We start from the raw sequence: 19,645 nt of genomic DNA, 5'->3' as shown, positions 1-19,645 counted from the left end.
GGGAATGGATTTGTGTGACCATGTCTGAATATAAATAGTATCATATACAAGTAAACAACTTTATTTTCAGTATTTATTTCATCTCTGTTTCATAAAGCACTGTTTAATCTTTTTGCATTTGTTGAGCAACTTAGTTTGGCCCACTGTTTTTTTCCAGAATGGCTGACTGAAGTTTTTCAGCATTTGGGAGAGTGCTTTTTAACTTCTACTTTTAATTACAGTGTCTTTAATTACAGCAACATCTGTTAAGATACTTTGAGTCTTATGTTCAAAGACCGATCCTCCCTCGATGTATTACATGATGCATTTGCTTTACATCCAGACATTTTAACCAGAAGGGTGACTGAGTTTCAGCTACATTCCAAAATGTTGAGAAGTCTTGGAATTGTTATTTGTGAAGGGGTATTCTTTAGCTTCTGAGAATTTAAGATAATGATATAATAAATATTTCTTGGCTCTATGCGTTTTATACTGTTCATTCAGATGTGCAAGATAATAGGCTCTACAGGACCTTCAGGCATTAACTTTTCTTTTTGAAAGACCAAAGCCAGAATCAATGGTGACACTTCTGCTGAAGAAATGGGCAGTTTTGCTATTTATAATTTGTACTCATATTTGACCAAACATACAATCTTGATCTTCAGTCTTAATGTGATGTGTATTTTGGAGCAGATGTTTGTAGAATGTTCACTTAGAATCCATCAGTTTATTTTTACAGTAGTGATGCTAGGTAAGTTCCCCAAATGTGGCTAGAAGAATTTCCTTGGGGAAAAAAAAATAAAGGAAAGAAAAAAAAATATTATTGGCTGGCAGCAACAGGGGTTAAAAAGTGGTATTCATGCCATCACTATTAAGATTCATATAAGAACTGGGCAACTTTCTGCTCAGTTAAGAGTTTAGTCCTTCACAGATCTTAAGTACAAAGAAACAGTATTTGAGGAAAAAGTATCAGTCTTGATGGGTTTGCATTTGAATACTGGCAGAGTAGGCACTCGTGATCTGTTTTTCAATAAGGTTTGGTGGTACAGCAAGCATATTTTTAGTGAAAATATAGTGAGTCACTATCCAAAAGATAATATGAACCACAATCACAGTGGTAATTGTGTGGTGTTTTTCATAACCTAAATTAGGCTTACAATGTAAATAAAGCTAATTCTGATCATTCAAAATTTCATTGTTTGGAAAATTATGTATGCATTTTCTGTTATTACAGTTCATAGTCTAAAATATTAAAATAATCTTTGTTGGCCAACATAGTGCTTGTTTCATAAACTTTTATTGCTTGTAAGAAAAATGGTGAATGGTTAATTCATCATAATTTGTTGCCCAGATATTGCGCATGTCTGAATAATAACATCTGTGCCTTAAGTTACTGCTTATGAGTAGTATTAATAAATAGTAGACATTAAAAAGAATAGTTATTAAGAACTTTCCAATTTTAAGTAATTTTTCTTTAATTTTAGTACTAAGTCATCACTAGTTGTAAAATCAATTTCATTATTTCTCAAAAAATAGCAGCACTCTGCTAGTGCTTTGCTTATATGTAGAGACTCCTGGGATTTAGTGTCTTATTTTGTTTGAGTAAACCAGTGGATTTGGCAAAATAGGTATCAAGTAAGTCACTGAGAAAGACATCTCAAAAGCTTTATGTCTCTTGTTTTCAGGTACACTTAAGTGTTTTGAGCTGATTTTTTTTAGGTTCTAGTTAGCTGTGATGATGTGCTTCAATTCCAGAAAACAAAGGTACGACTCCGATTGAGATATAATAACTGTGTTTTTTTTTTTTAATGAAAAATGTGAGATATGAAATTTATATCTTTTTTACAGGTGTACCTCTCTATAGAACTGTACTGAGAAGCAGGCAAAAGGTGTGCTATTCAACACTCATTTTATAATTTCCTACACAAATGCTTCCAGTACTAACATATGTATTTCATTATTTCAACACCTCATATATTTTAATACTTAGAGTCTGATTTTTTCCTTATTTAACTATTTTCATGTATTTATATTTTATTTTACAGATTCTGAATATGGAGTGGGGAGGAGAGTATTCTCTTGATTCTTCCAATTTGGATTGTTTGTTAAATGTCCTTCCTGGAGAATCAGAGTTTCAACAAGTCCTTAATGATATTGATGAAAAAATAAAGAAGAATTCTTCCAGGTAAAGGGAGTTTTATTTGTATTCAAAATGTTAGTGAAAGTCATTATGCTTAGGAAGAAATACACCTTTTGACTTATTTGTTTTCTCACTGTAGGTTAATATTATTTCCATGGTAATTCACCATTACTGCTTGAGCATTTAACACATTTTAATGACATTTAATATTTGTGCTCTGGTGTTTCTCTGCATGGTACTTTTAACGTTTGAATCATCTTAATTTTGGGAATTATTGCAGTAGTTGTGATTGCGGAAGAAAAAAACCATCTATTTGTATTTTCTATAGCTAAAAGAATTTTTATTCACTGAGAGCTGCAGAATTTTACAAAAAAAGTAAAATTTGAACCCATGGTGTCCTTTAAACAGTTCTAATGAAAGTAGACAGACCAAGTTAGTACAAATATTTCTTATAAAATTATTTTACCTATTTCAATTACGTTTATGCTGCAATATCAGATTTTCTAACTAGCATTTGGTTTGCAATTTATTTCATTGTCCATTTCTCTGCTACATACTAGTTCACAAAAATCAGTGCTTTAAAAATGTGTTCTAAAGTATTTTAAATATTGTGAAAGATGCTCTTATGCAAATAGATTGAGTGTCCTTTATACATTCATATAACAAGAACCATCATCTTGTGTTAAATTTTGACAATGTTTGCCTTTAGATAACAAGGCATGTTCTAGAGTCATGTCTTCAAAGAATGTCCTTCATGACACTTGGGTTTTGATCATGTAATTTTAATGAAGGCCATATTTGTGAGAAGTCTTTGTCTGCTACCAAACAGCTTCCTGAATAATGGAGATAAATCTTTGCTATACATCACTGAAAACTGATTTAGGTCATCTCTGAATTACTGCTATATTCATTATGCCAAGCTGAGATTTTTTTAAGGTTTATTATTAATGTTATTAATATTATCAATATCTCACTTTTCAACATTTTGCTTAAAATCTTAGTGACTACAGATGTTTTGGTAGTAGCTACCCAGAAGCAACAATGTTACTGAAGATCTGGGAAATATGTTTTGAGTTGTGGACCACTGCATAGTGCAATTTCAATTACAATTTTCCAGCTGTTGATGGTAGTGAAATGCTGATGCTTGCTTACTTTGTTTGATGTCATAAAATAGTCAAAGGTGTGTTTGGTATATGGTGTTACGTATCTGGAAAAAACAGCACCAGTATATTTAACAAATGTGTAAACCAGATATTGTCACCTCTTCAGCTACCAGATAACACTGCTTTTGTCATTGTTATGCCGAGTCAGCCTAAGGGTTAGAATGATTTTTGTCAAAATGAACACATGCCTTACTACTGTTTTTGTTTGTGGTTTTAAATATGTGTCAAATATGTACTGCTGGCTGAGAAATCTTCTGGCTGTGGGAGCTGATTGCACCTTTTAATAGTACCATCAGTGAACTTTTTATGTTATATTTTACATTAACATCATCACAGTGGAACTATCTAAGCATTTTTAAGAATCCCCCTCTCATAGTTTCAGTCCTACAAATCAGATGGGCTTTTGCTTCTAAGTTTTGTAAGATCCAAAGACTGTAAGTTCTGTAAGGTCTGCAGGGAGAGGAGGAAATTTGATTAGGGTGTGGTAGCACAGGAAACATGTCAGGAAAAGCTTTGCATTTCTGTTGAATTGACACTTAAGCTAGTTTTTCAACTAATTTTCTCAGGGAAAGCCAGAAAACCCAGTCGCTACCAGGTGATATTTTGCTCCTGTAATATGTCAGTCTCAGAAATCGAGAGGAGTTTAAAAGAAGATGGACAGCAGCTGATGTGACTTTTAAATTAAAAACAGTCCTTTATTGCTAATATATTAGAGGTAGCATGGAATGAAATCATTTTCAGGTTACCATTGATCTTTGTAAGTGGTATGATAAGAGCAGCTCTATGTGCTACCGTGATACAATTGGAATACAATCTATTTTTCATCAGATAGATTTATGATTTTATTATACCACAGAGAATAAACATAATAGTATACAGCATATATATATTTTTAAAAATAAAACATTGTGTAAAAAATTATGATCCAAAAGTGTGTAAATCACTTGAATGCTCATTTATTGCCTTCCAACTGAATAGCTTTTATAAAATTGTGTGACACAACAAATCAGATATGCTTTCCAGCTCTTGAATTACTTTCTGTATTTTTGAATTGTACCAATTCTATTTGACACTATAACAAAGGGAAAAAAACAACAAAAAAAAAGGCATCTGTGGGAAATTGTTTTATTTCTAAGTTTTAAGGCAATAAGTGGTTCATTCATTCACTGTTATATAGCAGAGCTCTTATTACACTTGAATGAAAACTTTATTTTTACAGTAGTTTACAGAGGGAGGTGAATATGAACTCTCAAAGTCATTGTCATTGCTGCCCAGTTTTAAGTGCAGTGGTAGTGTCAGGTTATTCTAAAACATGGAGATGTATTCATAATTCATAATCAAACTGCCATTTGTCTCCAGTATTTCCCCTCACATTTGCTTTGATTTTCTTTGTTTCTCAAAACTGAGTTGCTAGACTTTTTGTCTTCTAGTATAGACACCTAAGAGTTCATAACAGTTAATTTATGAGTAATTCACAGAACTAAACTTTTGACTGATACTTACTACTACTAAGCAGAAAATAAGGCGTAGTGTTTGAAAGCAAGGCAAGTTTGCATAGCTTAAATGTGATTGCAAACTTTGTAGGCTCTTTAGCAGTTCATGATTTGTGTGTGTGTGCATACACATGCATGTGAACTGTTGTCACTTCAGTGGGTGGTTGTCTGCGTTTTAGTGGCAATAAAGTGCCAACAGATGCTATGAGGCTGTAGGGCATCGTAAAGTATTCTAGGTCTTCCTCAACAGAAGAATTATTCAGGCTTCAGCAAAATTATTTACTAATAATTATATTTCTGTGATAGACTGGAGACCATGTCTTTCTAGGGCTTTTTGCAGAGGCTTGATTTGACTTCAGTCTGATAAACTTCAAGCTGACCCTCTGTCTAATTAACAGTAAATCAGTCATCTGGGATTTTGTTGAAGGTCTTTTTTCAAGGGCTCCAGTGAGGTCAAGACTAATAAGTACTTATAGCATTGCATTTTGTCCCATAACTGTTCATATAAATTATAATCAGGGCTTGAGTAAGTTGTTATAATCAGGACAGGATGCTTAACCTGCAGACTTCAGGATTATTTTGAAAGTTCCTTAACCAGGGTGCTAGTATGACACTTTCCAGTTCTCTTGGATGTTGTTTACGACTTTGCTGATGTGCATAGAAATACTTCCCACCATTAACACTTCACAGCAAAGAAGCAGGTGTTTCAGACAAGCACTGCTGTCTCATTACATTTTTCTGTTTCACAATTGCAGTATGCAAGGGCTCGTGTATTTTTCATTGAGATGTGCTGCAAGAGTTATCTTTCCCTCTATTTTTATTCTTTATTTTATTTTGAAGAAAATTGTGGCTTGTTCCTTTCTGGAATTTTCAGGTAGGAGCTACACTCACCCACTCAAAAGAATTGGCAAAGTCTTGGAATCTCCATCCAAAATCCCAAGTAGCAGTTGAATATTCACAAGAATTTTAACTACAGCCAACATGACAGGAAAAACATTGGTAATGGACACTTGGATTGAATATTTATGAAAAAAAAAAAAGAAAGAAAGAAAGAAAACCATGATACTTGTATATGTAATCTGCTTGCTCTACATTTATATAGTATTAAACAGAGAATTTAGCTCTTATTAAAATACTGGAACAATGTTAGTAAAATCCTTGTGAAAAGTTTCTGTCTAACCACTGCCCTATTGTAATTTGTAGGAAGGAGTAATTGAACTACGACAAGGATGTAATTTTATTCCTTTTCAGCTTGTGTTGTCTCTGCGTGTGATCCCTGAGTTCGAGATAGCTGCTTCTTACTTTCTTGGTAGCTTTCTCTCTAGAAAAGGTATGACTAAAATGCATGTGGGAATTACACTGCTAAAAGTTTCTTTCAAAGATCTCTTACTCTCAAAGTATATGGCAGGTCCTCTGACACAGATTTCCAAATGGTATGATTCACATTACATGAAATGACCTGTAAGCTAGCAGTCAAACTTTCCCAGTTTGACTATCTTAATGATTATCTTAAACTAGTATACAGTTAGTGTTTCTGCCTTCAGAAGACAGTAGAAACAATTATTTCATTAATGTTAAAACAACCTATCTGTTCTTAATAAAAGACATGTAAACATTCTAGCATTGTAACAGCAGATCTGGATGCATATGAGGCTCTTAAGCTTAAGTAACATGAGGTTTAAAGATTATTTCAGTTATAGCTTAGCAGTTTAAATTTAAGCAATCTCATTGTCATTTTATGGCTGTTCCATATTCTACATGAAATAAATTGAAACAGTGCTCTTTAGGAATTGAAAGGAGTTAGAAGATCATCCTTCAGCTTAGCTGTAGTCATTTTAGGCAATGGAGAATGATTCATGGAGACAGCAAACCTCATTTTGATGCTATGTTTCTCAAAATGTTTTATCAGTGTGGCAATGCATACACTACCAGTTCCATTATAGTACTTGGTTTGTAACTGAACAGTCCCTCGGTTTGTCTGCTGATGCAGTCATATCAAAAGCGGTCTCTCCACATGGTTAGGTTATTCCTAAAAACAGTTATTAACTTAATAAATAGGAGGACATAGGAGTTCTCAAGTCAAGATTGTCTCTGTACTGTGTGAATACTTACAAATGGTACTCCAGAAAAGCGCTCTTACTGTGGACACAGGTAGCGTAAGACAATCTAGCTTTATTTGTAAAAATTAAAACAGCAAAACTAACAAAACAAAACAAAAAAACACCCTCAGTTGTAAGAAGGAGAATCTATTTCAGTGTGATCACATTTTCACTGGCATACTAGCATATTGGTAATTCTAGCTGCAAACATTGATGTGCTCATGGAGGCTCAAGATGTTTCTCAAGTGGAACTGAAAAAAATTTCAAGAACAAAAAACTTTTCAAGAACTTTCTTGAAAAATCAGTCAATTTCATAAAAATCCATAACTTTCAGACTGCTTTGCTACAGAGTTAGGTTAAGTTTTTTTCATTTACTTTTATACTGCACTCTGTATTTAGTAGTTTTGAGGCCGTTTTGTGGGGTTTGTTTGTTTGTTTTTGTTTGTGTTTTTGTTTGTTTGTTTTAATTTTATTTTATTTTTCTTTTTGTGTATGAACAGTTCCATAGGATGAAACACAGGTGGAAGCATTCATGGAAGAAAAACTAATTGAGGCCTGTTAAATGCTAAGACACTATCTGATTTAAATCCTTGTGTCACAAACTGCTGAGGATGATGAAAATATTCTGAGAAATATTAACTTTTTTTTTTTTTCTGTTTTGCTTTGTTTTAATTTTTCTTTGACATCTCCTAGTGACCACTGCCACACATATGCAGAAATTCTGACTGACCATACACAGCTATTCTAATGTAGTACCAATAGGCTGAATTCCAATGGAAGAATTAAGTACTTTCTGGTTAGTTCCAGCAACGTCTTAGCTTTGGTACCTGTTCACTTGAAACATGAATTGGATTCCTTTCCTTATTGGTAAGAAATGCTTCAGAGATTATTCTAAACAAAACAAAACAAAAAAACAAATAATAATGATTATAATAATAATTAAAACAAAACAAAACAAAACAAAAAAAAAAAAAAAAAAAACATATGGAACAAAGACCCAGTTAACAGTGGTAATCAGGGAAAAAAAAAATTATGTACAGAGCTACGTCTGATTTTCCTGTTGTCCTCCAGATCTTGTCTACCTGATTCAGATGGGGTTGCACATAGACATGGCTGTATTTTTTCCATTGACCACACATGTTTTTAAGACAACTTATGCAACCTGTTGTTGCATACAGAGTGTCCATTGATATCATCTGGATTGATGCCTCAGTTTGTTCAAAAAACTGAGCTTGTTTAGTGCAGTGAACTTACTAAAATATAATTTCATTTAACCTTTACTGAAAAAGGATTACTTGGGAAAAAAATGAATACAGGATTTTAAATAGCCATTTGTGATTGTACTTGTTTGTGATTGTAAGAATACAATTCATTACATACCTTGAGCATATTCTTGACATCAAGATCATTATCTTTTGTTTAGAGCTTTTGAAACTTCAGCAAACTTGGAAAACAGACTTTTCTACACAAATACAAAATTATACAGTTTTATATACTGTAAGGATAATTATAATTTGGAGGAAGTATTTTATTTAAAATAGCTGCTTTCTAAACTCAGACGATGCACAAAAAGAGTTGTTTTTTTTTTTTTGTTTGTTTGTTTGTTTTTCCAGAGGTAAACAAAACCTTAATATTTTATTTAATGATTTAATTAATATAAAGGAGTAATCCTAAATAATAGTATATGTTGACAAAACTCATAAAAGTGAGAAATAGCAACATTTTTGATATCGTATTTAACTACAGTATTCTGATATATGGAGTAATAACTCGTGTCAAGAAGATGGTTGATGTTAATAAAGAAGGGGGAGATGTGGGAGTGTAGCCATGGGGGTCGACAAGCCCCATGGTTGGTGATAACATCAGACTCTTAACAATGAGGCCATCAGGAATGTAAAGAGTTTAGAGGGAACACAAAAGGGCGATTCAGGAGACGCCATGTAGTCTTGGGTTGATTCTTCTCCAGTCGTCAAGGCATGGAAGTTGCTGCGCGTTTGCTGGTTGGAACCATTAAAATTTGTTGATAATCATATTATTAGTGTGGTTTCAAGGGTTAACGAAACACAGGCAAAGACAGCCTCCTGTGGGTTGGTGTCAATCATGTTTTGTTGCTTTCGGGAACCTTGTGGAGGGCAGAGCATGTGCAGAAGAAGAGGGAGGCAGTCGAAGCCGCCCCTACGGTCTGGGCGGGATCCAGGAACAAAAGGTTGCTAGCAGTGATGGGGGGAACCCTGAGCCTTCATCCCCACAACCCCCAACGACCACCACCAAGAGAATTATGATACGAAGTGGGGATAGGTTATACATACGTATAGGCGTACTCGGGTTTCTTACGAATACATAAAAGCAATGCTCTATATATATTTAGGAAGTTCGACAGTTGGGTGTGCATGTTGGTAGAGCATGGACTCTCCACGCATCCAGCGCTGTTTACTTGCCTTTTATAAATATTACTAAATTCAGGTGGAGTTGTATCTTCATTCATAACAGTATGTTGTAAGTAAACAGTATGAAAATATTTTATTTAATGGAAAACAGTTTTAGTACAAATAACACTTCTACCTTACTGAGATAAAAGGATTAAACAAAATTAATAGAATTATCATGGTTGGTACCTACAGGGAGGTCCACTGAAATGTATCCTCCTAATCCCCTTATCAGTGTTGGGACAAATAACTGGAATATCTGTTCCTGCGAAGGCTGTGGCTTGTCCGGGGTTTGTGTTTTATTGACTTGCACACCAATTCAGATGTCGAAGATGAGTGTGAAAGCTGGTTCCTAATTGAAGCAGACTGGCAGAGGCTAAGAGCAGTGGTCCCTATTACAATGCCCAGTGCGGTTATCTGTTGGGTATGGCTGAATGAGGCACATCAGCATACCACAATAAAAGCTGTAGCTTGTGTTCCTGGAGTCATGGCATATTGTTTCATACTCCAAAGAACAGGTTTCTCAAGTTAAAAAGATACATACCAATCTTTCATCAAGTTTAGAATCAGCATTCATGGCTGGGCTGTCCCACCAGGAACCTGACTGTGCCACAGGCAGAGAAAGATTGTTTTATCAGTGGAAGTCCTTTGTGCTCCTGATAAAGTCCTGTGACAATGAGCCAATGCTCATTTCAGTACACATCATTCTGAGCTCACTGATGCTCAGAAAAGTCTTGAAAAGACTTCCACTTCAATTTTATGGAAAGTGGTGTGTAGACCACCCATGTATTCATAATATTTTAGAGGTTTTAATATATTTTTCCATTCGTTGAACTTACTGCATTTGGTTCCTTAAGATAATGCAGCTGTAAAATGCAGTGTCTTCATGTAAGTAAAATACACTTTGACTGGTTTATCATGCCTTTTAAGCATGACACTAATCTATCCATAATTGTCATTAAATACAATTAAATATAGGGAAATAAGAAGCTGTTCAAAATGACCCACATATTTCTAAGTTTTAAAGTAAGTAAACTTAAAATAAGTAACTTACTTAGGTAAATTTTATAGTAATCCTTGTTTTGGAAACATTTAATTTATTTTTTTTTCCCCTCTCAAAATGACATAGGCACTCTGCACTTAAGTTACAGTACAGAGTAGTCCTTACATTCTTTTTACCATTGATACATTTTACTTTTGCAGCTTGTTATTTTCTATGACTATTTGAAAGAAACAAGGCACAAAATGATATTTATCATCACCGATGTCTTCATGGCATTCTGAGAACAAAATACGTTATATTTGTTGCAGGCTACTTAAAAGTAAAAGGAAAACCCAGCACATAATTTGGTGTGATCATTTGCTTTTTGTTTTCCTTTGATTTTCTAAAATGTAAATTCAAATTAACAGGCTGCTGCCAAAGGTATAGATGATAGTGATTTATCTTATCATTATTGATCAGAATGAGACAACTAGAAGGAGTTTAGGGTACATTGCATAATATCTGTAAAAGAAATAAAATGCAAATCACTCAGTAAAGGAGAAAATCCAGTAGAAACAAACAAACAAAAACAAATAAATTCTTCTTCCACGGTACTATAGGCACCATCAATTGACAAAATGTAGTCAGTGGGCAATAAGCAAAATGGCTTTTCATCATCAGTTTCACCACTTGCTACAAATTTGTATAGGTTAGTAGTGTTTGAGATTTGTTATTTCTTCATATTTAAAGCAGATTACATGTTTTATAAACATTTGTTAAATTAATCTTTCTGTACAGAGGAGTAATGCAGAAAAAATATCCATACTGTACTCGAGGTTACTAATTTAAAGTGTTTCATTGCATGTGTTTTGGAAAAGCTGGTATTTTTGTCACTACTTGTAATACACTTTACCTTGTTACACACTTTGATATTCAGTTTCTTTTCTTTCCTCTCCTTCTACCCTCATTTTCTCCTCTTCTCTTTTCTAGTCTTCTTGTCTACTTTGCCAAACATATTAGTTTGTAAATGTTAGAGAGCAGGTAAAGAAAAACAAACATACTTCATCTATATAAAACAAAGAGGCAGTACAATAGGCTTTCTTGTTGTTTGGCTGATGTCATGAAAACAGAAACTAACATGATCAAAAGTATCAGCCACTGAAGTATCTGTAAAGAGCTAGCTGGGTGTCATCTAGATCTTTAACTCCACTAACAGAATGAACTAAACTTTAACTTGCATCAAACCTTACATCCATTATGTAAGAACATAAACAATTTAACAAATATACTCCAGAATAAAATTAAAGTAATAGTGAGAATTGCTTTGCATGGCCATATACTAAAATTTGGTCTTAGTGTTGGGTTTGTTACTATTAAACCTAGGTCTGCCTAGGTTTAATAAATAGTCAATACTATTTTATTAATGGAAATCAGATAAAGCATCTGATTAATGGAAATCAGATAAAACATCACTTTTAAGATAAGTAGTTCTGAAATAGTGAAAAGGTGTTTTTGTAGGAAATTATGTGGAGGTAGACTGTTTCTGGATTTTTATTTTCTGTTCTTTTCACGTAGATGCCAAATAGAAACACCAACAGAAATGAAACCTGTTTGGATAATCAGCTGTTCTTGTGATTTTTTGCAACTGGAATCACAGTAATTACCATATCAACTACACATGATTTCACAAATAGGGCTGTTAAATAGTGGATCAGCTCCTTGAAAACAAACTTTCTTTCAGATATTCTAATAACAAAAAACAGGAAATAAAAGATCTGCTTTCTCAGCAAAAGTGACTAAAATTCTTTTCAGCTTTTTCTGTGGTGTGTCAATCGGTCTTTAAGAAGTTGTTAATATTTTATGTATTATAAAGCAACTGCTGATTGCTAAAGGAACAGAATGATACATTCACCTTTGTATATGGTAGCTAATTCAGCTTATATTATGTTCCTTAGCTAATTAAATACCAGCTCTTAAGGTGAGAAATATCTTATTCACCAACTGCTTTACTGGAAAGTACAAGATTGTGTAAGAACTTTTTCAAGTACATTATAATATTAATGCTGGAAACTCAGGCCTTATATAGTGAGAGTAATTTAATTTATTTTTTTTAAAGTTTTTATTTTTTTTTCTTTATAGCATGGAACAGTGTCTTAAAGATCTGCAATCAGAAGTAAATGAAATATGTACTGATGAAATACTGCAAAGCACAAATGACTGCCTTCAGTGGCTAAACAACTGCAATTTTATTTCTCTCAGACCTTCATCTACACCACATGGAGAGCTGATGGAGTTCCTCAGGACCCTGGTAAAAAAGTGTTTACTATGAAGTTTAATGTTTGGGAAAGTTTATTATATGATGCTTATGGTTTGTTTGTTTGTTTGTTTGTTTTCTTTCCTGTTAGCTTTATTTCAGTCTTCACTATATAGTCCAGAAAACTTAACATAAAGCTTAGTCCTGATTTTATGTCTGCATCAGGGCTTTATGCTTCCTTTTGATCATGTCCTAACTAGACAAACTTGGATCTAAAAAAATTTGCTGATACTTCCACATGTTCAGCATCACCAATACTGTTTTATAAACATTTGAAGGTGAAAACATATGAAGTTACTGTCTACACACAGTCTGTTAATTTTAATTCTTTCTCTTCACTTGTATCAGTACGAATATAACCCATCTAATACAGATTGTTGTGCTTTATGTCTTGTTTAGGCATTAACTTCATATCTACTTTTTCCTAAATCAGCATGTGGGAGCTACATCCATTTTTCTTGCAAGTTGTGTAACTGGACCTAACCAGAAGTCATGTTTCACTTTGGTGAAAAAAGATGTGATTTTCACCCCAAATTTTCCTGAAGAGTCAGTGTTAATAAATACGTGGAAGTGGAATTCTGGAAAATTGAATTGTCTAAATAAATGAAGGATAATACCTCAATAAATGGCAGCCTTCAACTTTGTATAGAAACTACATAAATGCTTGTTTATATGACATACATATATACGAGTATCAACACAAATAAGTATAGACTTTGTCCAGTGAATTATTCTGGGTTACTTCTTAGTCATGATTTTGTCATTGGATGTGAACATCTTTAGGATAAGATATCTCATATTGTCAGAAGAAACCTGGTTAAAAGAAGGTTGGTTTTGGTTTTGTTTTTGATTCATAAACCTGGTTGTTGATCTTTCAGTCACACTTGAATCCACTGAATTACATGACTGATAGCCCTGCTTAATTGAAGATATGTCAAATTATGAAGTCGTTTCTAGGAATACCAGGTCTTTAATGTTCATGTGGTGAGGAAGTGATTTAATCCCTTTCTTACATGGGTGATCAGTATGCGTGTTGCTGTTAATAATTATGCTGCTCAAGGATGTCAGACTGATACTTGTCAGACTTGATCTAGACAAAATGGGAGAATCCCAGAAAATACGGAATTACGAGTTGTTTGATACTTCTCTTAGTCCAGTTATATCCTTCCTTAACACCCTCAGAAGAGGGCATGGCAATGATGTCTTACTTACCCGTGTGCGTTGCCTGTGCTCATCCTTCTCCCGGGTCACTTTAAGCCATATACCTGAACACCAGGTGGCGGCATTTGTTTGGCAAACTCCAAAATATCCCCATCTCTGGAACACTTTGGATGTATCGTATGCAAAACGTGCTTTCTAGCTCTCAGCTTCCCAAGAGTCTACAGACTTCATGACAGTCTGGCTGTGGGCTGTTAAACCTTGGGAGCAGCTCTTTGGGAGGCTGCTAAACAGACAGTTTAGAGGGGTGAGAAGCCTCAAAACCTTAACGCTGCACAGCTTATCGGGAGAACGAACATCTGTGGAGCTTGGGAACTGGGACAAAACTGTTTTCAGGCTCGTGGCTTCTCAGATAAGCCAGCCTATTGCCTTGATGAGACTACAGATGAAATGTGCATCTGCACTAGCACCATCTGTCCATCTGTAGGAAGTTATACTCATCCTTAGCTCCATAAACACATGTGCATTAAACTGTTTTCAGTTGTATTCAGCATTAATGAGATTACTACAGCCTGACCTTTCTTAACTGGGTATTTCCATCCATTGAATTAATTACTCAATTGACTTAATTAAAAGCTTACAAATGACAAGTTAAATATCATACAATATATCTTCAATAAAATTAACCTTCTTTCCACCTCAGGACAGTATCCCTATTTGTTACTATACCTCATTATGTGTGTTTATTTTGTTAGGTATTCCACTTATCTCTTAAGCTTCTGGAACAAATTTAAAATAAATAAATAAATAAATAAATAATGCAATGTGGTATTCTCAAGCATTTATAAACTCTCATGGAAATACTGAGAGGTTCTTCATGAACCCTAAAAGACTTCAGTTACGTGTGACATCATTCTGTGTACTAGTCTGTAGTTTTAAATACTTAATAGCTGAATCTGTATACGGACACATCTTCATTAAATTGCCTACCACCTAAACTAATGGCAAATCTCTTTCAAGAAAACGTTAACAATACTGGATGTAGTCTATACCAGATAGTAGTCTAGTTGATAGAATGCAAGTCTTTTTTTGTGTACTTTTATCACTGACTTTCTGTACTCATAAGAGAACTTTTCACACTTCTCTAAAACCTTTAGACACTAATTTGGATCTCTTTCTCTTGAATAGTTTTGTCATCATCTTTTGAAGTATTTCTTAAAGATAAACTTTCAGATAGAAAAGCCTGTGTCAATACAGGCAGCGTTCAAAGACATTTGATTATACTGTGTTTTCAGACCTTCACTGTTCACTTCAGGGATTTTTTCTGAGGAATACTAAGTCTAAGATGGCATCTGCAAATTCCCTTTTTTTTACGTTTTAGTCTAAGTTGCAAAGCAGTTGAAGCTATTAAAATTCTTACTGGCTTTCATGAATAAAAATGTTTTTGTTTAACCTTAAAAAACAGCATAGGGATTTGCTTGGAAGACATTTTGGATTCATCATGTAAAGGCATGAGTTACAATCACTGGTTTGACACCTTTTCCTGTTCTGTTTATTTCAGAATATAATCACTGATCATACTTCATTAAAAAGAAACAAAACAAAACAAACCTTTAAATTCATAAGTCTATCTGTGGGCACTTGACTTTCCAGCTACTCTAACTATGCTAGCAGCAGTTAGTGACTAGAGTCTCGGTTTACCAGCTCAACACATTGTCTTTGCATCCACAACACCTCATAGAATGCTTTAGTAGACAATAAGATGAAATCAAATCAGCCTTACATATATGCATATTAATTTCCACTATTTAAGATATTAATTGGTTCCACATTTTCCTATTACATTTTCTATTACATGCAGGTTTTTATAGGAAGATAATTTCCTTTATTGTTCTGTCTACAACATATGTTTCCTACTAGTAAGTACAAAATTACATAGGGAGCTCCATGAAATAAAGATGTGAAGTGGAAGAAAAATAACTAGTTAGTCAATTTTTAAGACTTTCCTATATGGAAGGTTATTGTGCTCTCTGTCTTTTGTTCAGAATTACCTACTGTGTTAAAAGTTTTTTATTTTTCATAATGGAATGCTCTAAAATAAAGGGCAGGTAGGTTAAAATGTTGCTTTCTCCCATAATAGTGCAACAGTTTTAGTCGTTAAGAAAAAATACAAGAAGTTCTGATAGTAAAAAACTGCTGTGACTGAAAAGCATGCGAAAAAGTCAAAAATTTGTCAAAAATTTTGTCTTTTTTATATTTCTTAAATTATCTATGGATAAAATATTGCTACAGTAGAAAGAACAAACTTTTTTTTTTTTAATTTCAAAATTATTGAAGTACTACCATACTCAAATAAGACTTATTTCTCTCTCTTCCATAATGAGAAAAGAAATAAAACTGATTATTTCCTGTAAATAGTTTAGTTAGAACTAAATCAGTAGTTCTGAGTGTAGAAGGTTTCTGAAAGTTGCCTTACAAGCCTTGCATTATAGGTTGGAGAGACCCAAATAAAGGACATGAGAGGAATGATCTATACTTATGTGGTTTGCCACAACACTTTCTATGTCGGAAGATCTTGGAGAGAACTGATGGGAGGTGAGGGAGCAAGCAAGAGGGTCTCCATATCCTGATTCACTTCAGGCTTGCAAATGTGCAAGCAATTTCTCTGTTTTTTATTTTTTTTATTTTTTTTGTGACTGTGATGGCAAAATCTGTACTTGTCTCTCATGCAGCTGGAAGACTGAGAGTGGGTCTGTTCAATACAACTTTGATGAGCCTAGGGATGCAGGCAAAGCCAACCTGCAGCAGGAAGAATGTGGAGGGTGTGGGAAATGGGTTTACAACAGGCAAGATTTTTTCTCCAAGACAGGAAATAGATTTAGGAATCCACTGACCAAGGGGCTTCTGGGCCTGCCTTCTACTAATATATTGGACGCCACTTCTTTATCCAAGTGATTCCTCAAGCATATCAAAGAAAGCTGCAGAGTGCTGTTTACATTTATGTCATTGTGAGCCAAGTAGAAGGCATTGAGGTGTGACAAGAACCTTTTATTTGCTGGTTGGCATCTTGGATTTGAAGGAGTTCTAAGATCAGAGATCCTGTCCATGAAACAATAGGGAGGCTTTTCAGACGCAGTGAAGTCTGCACATGTATCCAAGTGGCTTCATGGGTATTCTGTTAACTGTCTTCCTTCTACCTCGATCTATGTAGCTGAGATGTATTTTGAGGCTCCCATACTGTTAATGTATCAGTCTGCACCTGGATTTGACAGGATATGCAGCTTCTTACTCTTTTGCCCTATTTGATCTAAGCCCATTGTTCAATTCTTAAGTTTTTATTTATAGTTCAAGGCAGTTCTGGGCAGATTATTTAATGAATAGAATAGACTTTCTCACAGTTGCCTGCTGAACCAGAACACAGAGGGCAACAGAGTTTTATTTTATAAATCCCATCTTGGTTTTATGAGCAAAACCTCTTATTATCCTTGTAAGTGTTAATTTCATACAATTTTCTTTCCAAGATGTTTGTGTGGACCTGAACAAACAGTATCATCTGCCAAGGCTTATCTAATGAGCTATGTTTTTTCTAGGCTTTCCTTTGAATTGTGGGATAGGACTGATTGACAAAATGGATTGAGGATGTAAGAAAGATGGGAAGAAGAATGTAAATTCACTGGAGTAGGTAGACAAAGAGATGTATGGGAGCATAAATTCATTGGAAAACAGCCTTTGTTATTTCTGTTTTTTATAGAGCAATTTGTTTCATTTTCTCATTTGCTGGTAAGATAATTAGCATTGGAAATAATTGGTACTCTAGCACAAAGCTGTTAATTTTATTAACCAAAGTTAACAAAACATTTCTAAAATACTGTCTGATTTACTTTTGTTAGCAAAGCTTGCTGAAAAATGAGCAAAATCAAGAAGAAATGATACTTCACTTCCTTCTGGATCTCTCTAGTCAGTGTGGTGTCTCATTTCCCTGTACTCCAAGCGGGACGTCTTTTGAGTTTACATCTTCCATTCATGCCATTGAAGATGATTCAACTATGGACATGAAATCTCTCTGGGATGATGTGAGATTGCACCTTCGACGATTTTTAGTAAATAGACTGCAAAGTCAAGAAGAAACAAATAGTAATGCTTTGCAACAACAAATACAGTTTAAAACTCAGTGCATACAGCAACTTTTGTTTCTTTACCCTGAATCAGAAGTCTTAACGAGGTACCAAAACATGCAGAATAAACTGGTTAGTGATCTTCTACAGAACTGTATTTTGTCTAGCTGTGGTGAAACAAATTTTGATAAAGTCGTTCACGGCTACCAAAGTTCAATACCCACACTGTGCACAATGATAAAAGAAGATTTCTATGTACTAAGTGGAACTATTGATCCTTCTTCATCATTGAAGTTTATTAATGAAACTTATCTGGATACCATCACTGAAGAAATAACAGTTCTTCTTGAAAGACTTTGCGAGCTGCAGTTCAAAGAAAATGCTCTGCATATAGTTAAGGCAAACAAGATATCAAAGAAGCATAGAGGAACAGTTCATGCTGTGGGTTAGTAGACTTATTTTATGTTCATTGTAGTTAGATATTATTTTAATTATATGACCTTTTTTTTTTTTTTCAATACACCTGGTTATTTCCTCTGAAGAGAGAGGCCAAAGGTTATTAATTACAGGTTTATGTTTTAAATGCATTATTGCAATTGAGTTATAGACTATGTCAGAACTGTGGTAAAAAATGGTTTTAAAGTAATGGAAAATTTCTTATGTTTATATAGAAATCCCTTTATGCTTCACTGTATAACATTGTCATGTCTTAATCTTTTTTCTTTTTTTAATTCATCTTATTTCAACTACTGAAATATACAATGAAATAAGAACTATTTAATCCAGATTTTAAAAAAACAAAGGGTCTTCAAGCTCCTCAGTCTTTTCCCTACACATTTTATTTTGATTGCTAGAAGTTTTCTGACCATGAAGTAGACAAATTGATACACTAGAGGTGATGCAAAAAGATTACTATGCAGATCTTAGTTCTCAACAAACAAACAAACAAAAAAACATTTAGAGTTTCTATTCTTTTGAATATGCTGTTAGTTATAGTTAATTCTACCTGGTCATTTCTTCAGTAAATTGATCTGTTATCAATGTATAACATCTACCCTTTTTTCTTTTTTACTTTTTTCCAATTGGCGATTGACAAGCCAATCTGCAAAGGGGGGAATCAAAGCTTTGCAAAAAAGTGACACAGCATGGAAACTTTCATAACATAATTGTATATAGGTAAATTAACGTAATTTATTGCCTACTAATGACAGACCAGAGCAGTGAGAACTAAAAGGAAACTAAAACACCTGCAGGGGCTGCCCACAGGCAGCAGCTCTTCAGGACCTGCTCCCACACAGCTCTGTCCCGTGGGGTCCATCCATCCCCCAGGAGCAAACTGCTCCAGCACGGGTCCCCCACGGGTGGGCGGCAGCTCCCCCCAGACCCCCTGCTCCTGCAGGGGCTCCTCTCCATGGGCTGCAGCTCCGGCCCGGGGCCTGCTCCTGCGGGGGCTCTCCATGGGCCGCAGCCTCCTCCAGGCCACATCCACCTGCTCCACCGGGGGCTCCTCCACCCATGGGGGGGCTGCAGCGTGGAGATCTGCTCCATGGGGGACCCATGGGCTGCAGGGGGACAGCCTGCTCCACCAGGGGCCTCTCCCTGCACAGCCCGCAGGGGAACTGCTGCTGCCTGCCTGCAGCACCTCCTGCCCTCCTGCTGCACTCACATGGGGGCTGCAGGGCTGGCTCACACCCCTCTCTCCCAGCTGCTGTAGCACAGCAGTTTTTTTCCCCATCTTCAATCTGCTCTCTGAGGCCCAACCAGCATCTCTGACAG

At 34.9% G+C, this 19,645-nt stretch overlaps 1 protein-coding gene across 10 annotated transcripts in view; it reads left to right on the top strand.

The window, feature by feature from the left end:
• The window catches only part of KIAA0825 (KIAA0825 ortholog), a 252,026-nt gene that overhangs the window by 35,607 nt on the left and 196,774 nt on the right, over positions 1-19,645 (top strand). For all 10 annotated transcript variants that reach the window (XM_068667712.1, XM_068667714.1, XM_068667713.1 and 7 more), the window contains 3 exons: positions 2,025-2,164; positions 12,422-12,590; positions 17,645-18,314. In XM_068667712.1, the coding sequence (XP_068523813.1) occupies positions 2,034-2,164; positions 12,422-12,590; positions 17,645-18,314 (970 nt within the window). In that variant the 5' untranslated portion in view covers positions 2,025-2,033. The remainder of the gene's footprint in view (positions 1-2,024; positions 2,165-12,421; positions 12,591-17,644; positions 18,315-19,645) is intronic.

Source organism: Anas acuta, chromosome Z (assembly GCF_963932015.1).
Source record: "Anas acuta chromosome Z, bAnaAcu1.1, whole genome shotgun sequence".
Taxonomy (NCBI): domain Eukaryota; kingdom Metazoa; phylum Chordata; class Aves; order Anseriformes; family Anatidae; genus Anas; species Anas acuta.
Note: the sequence above shows the minus strand (reverse complement) of the source record. Positions and strands in the feature narration are given on the sequence as shown.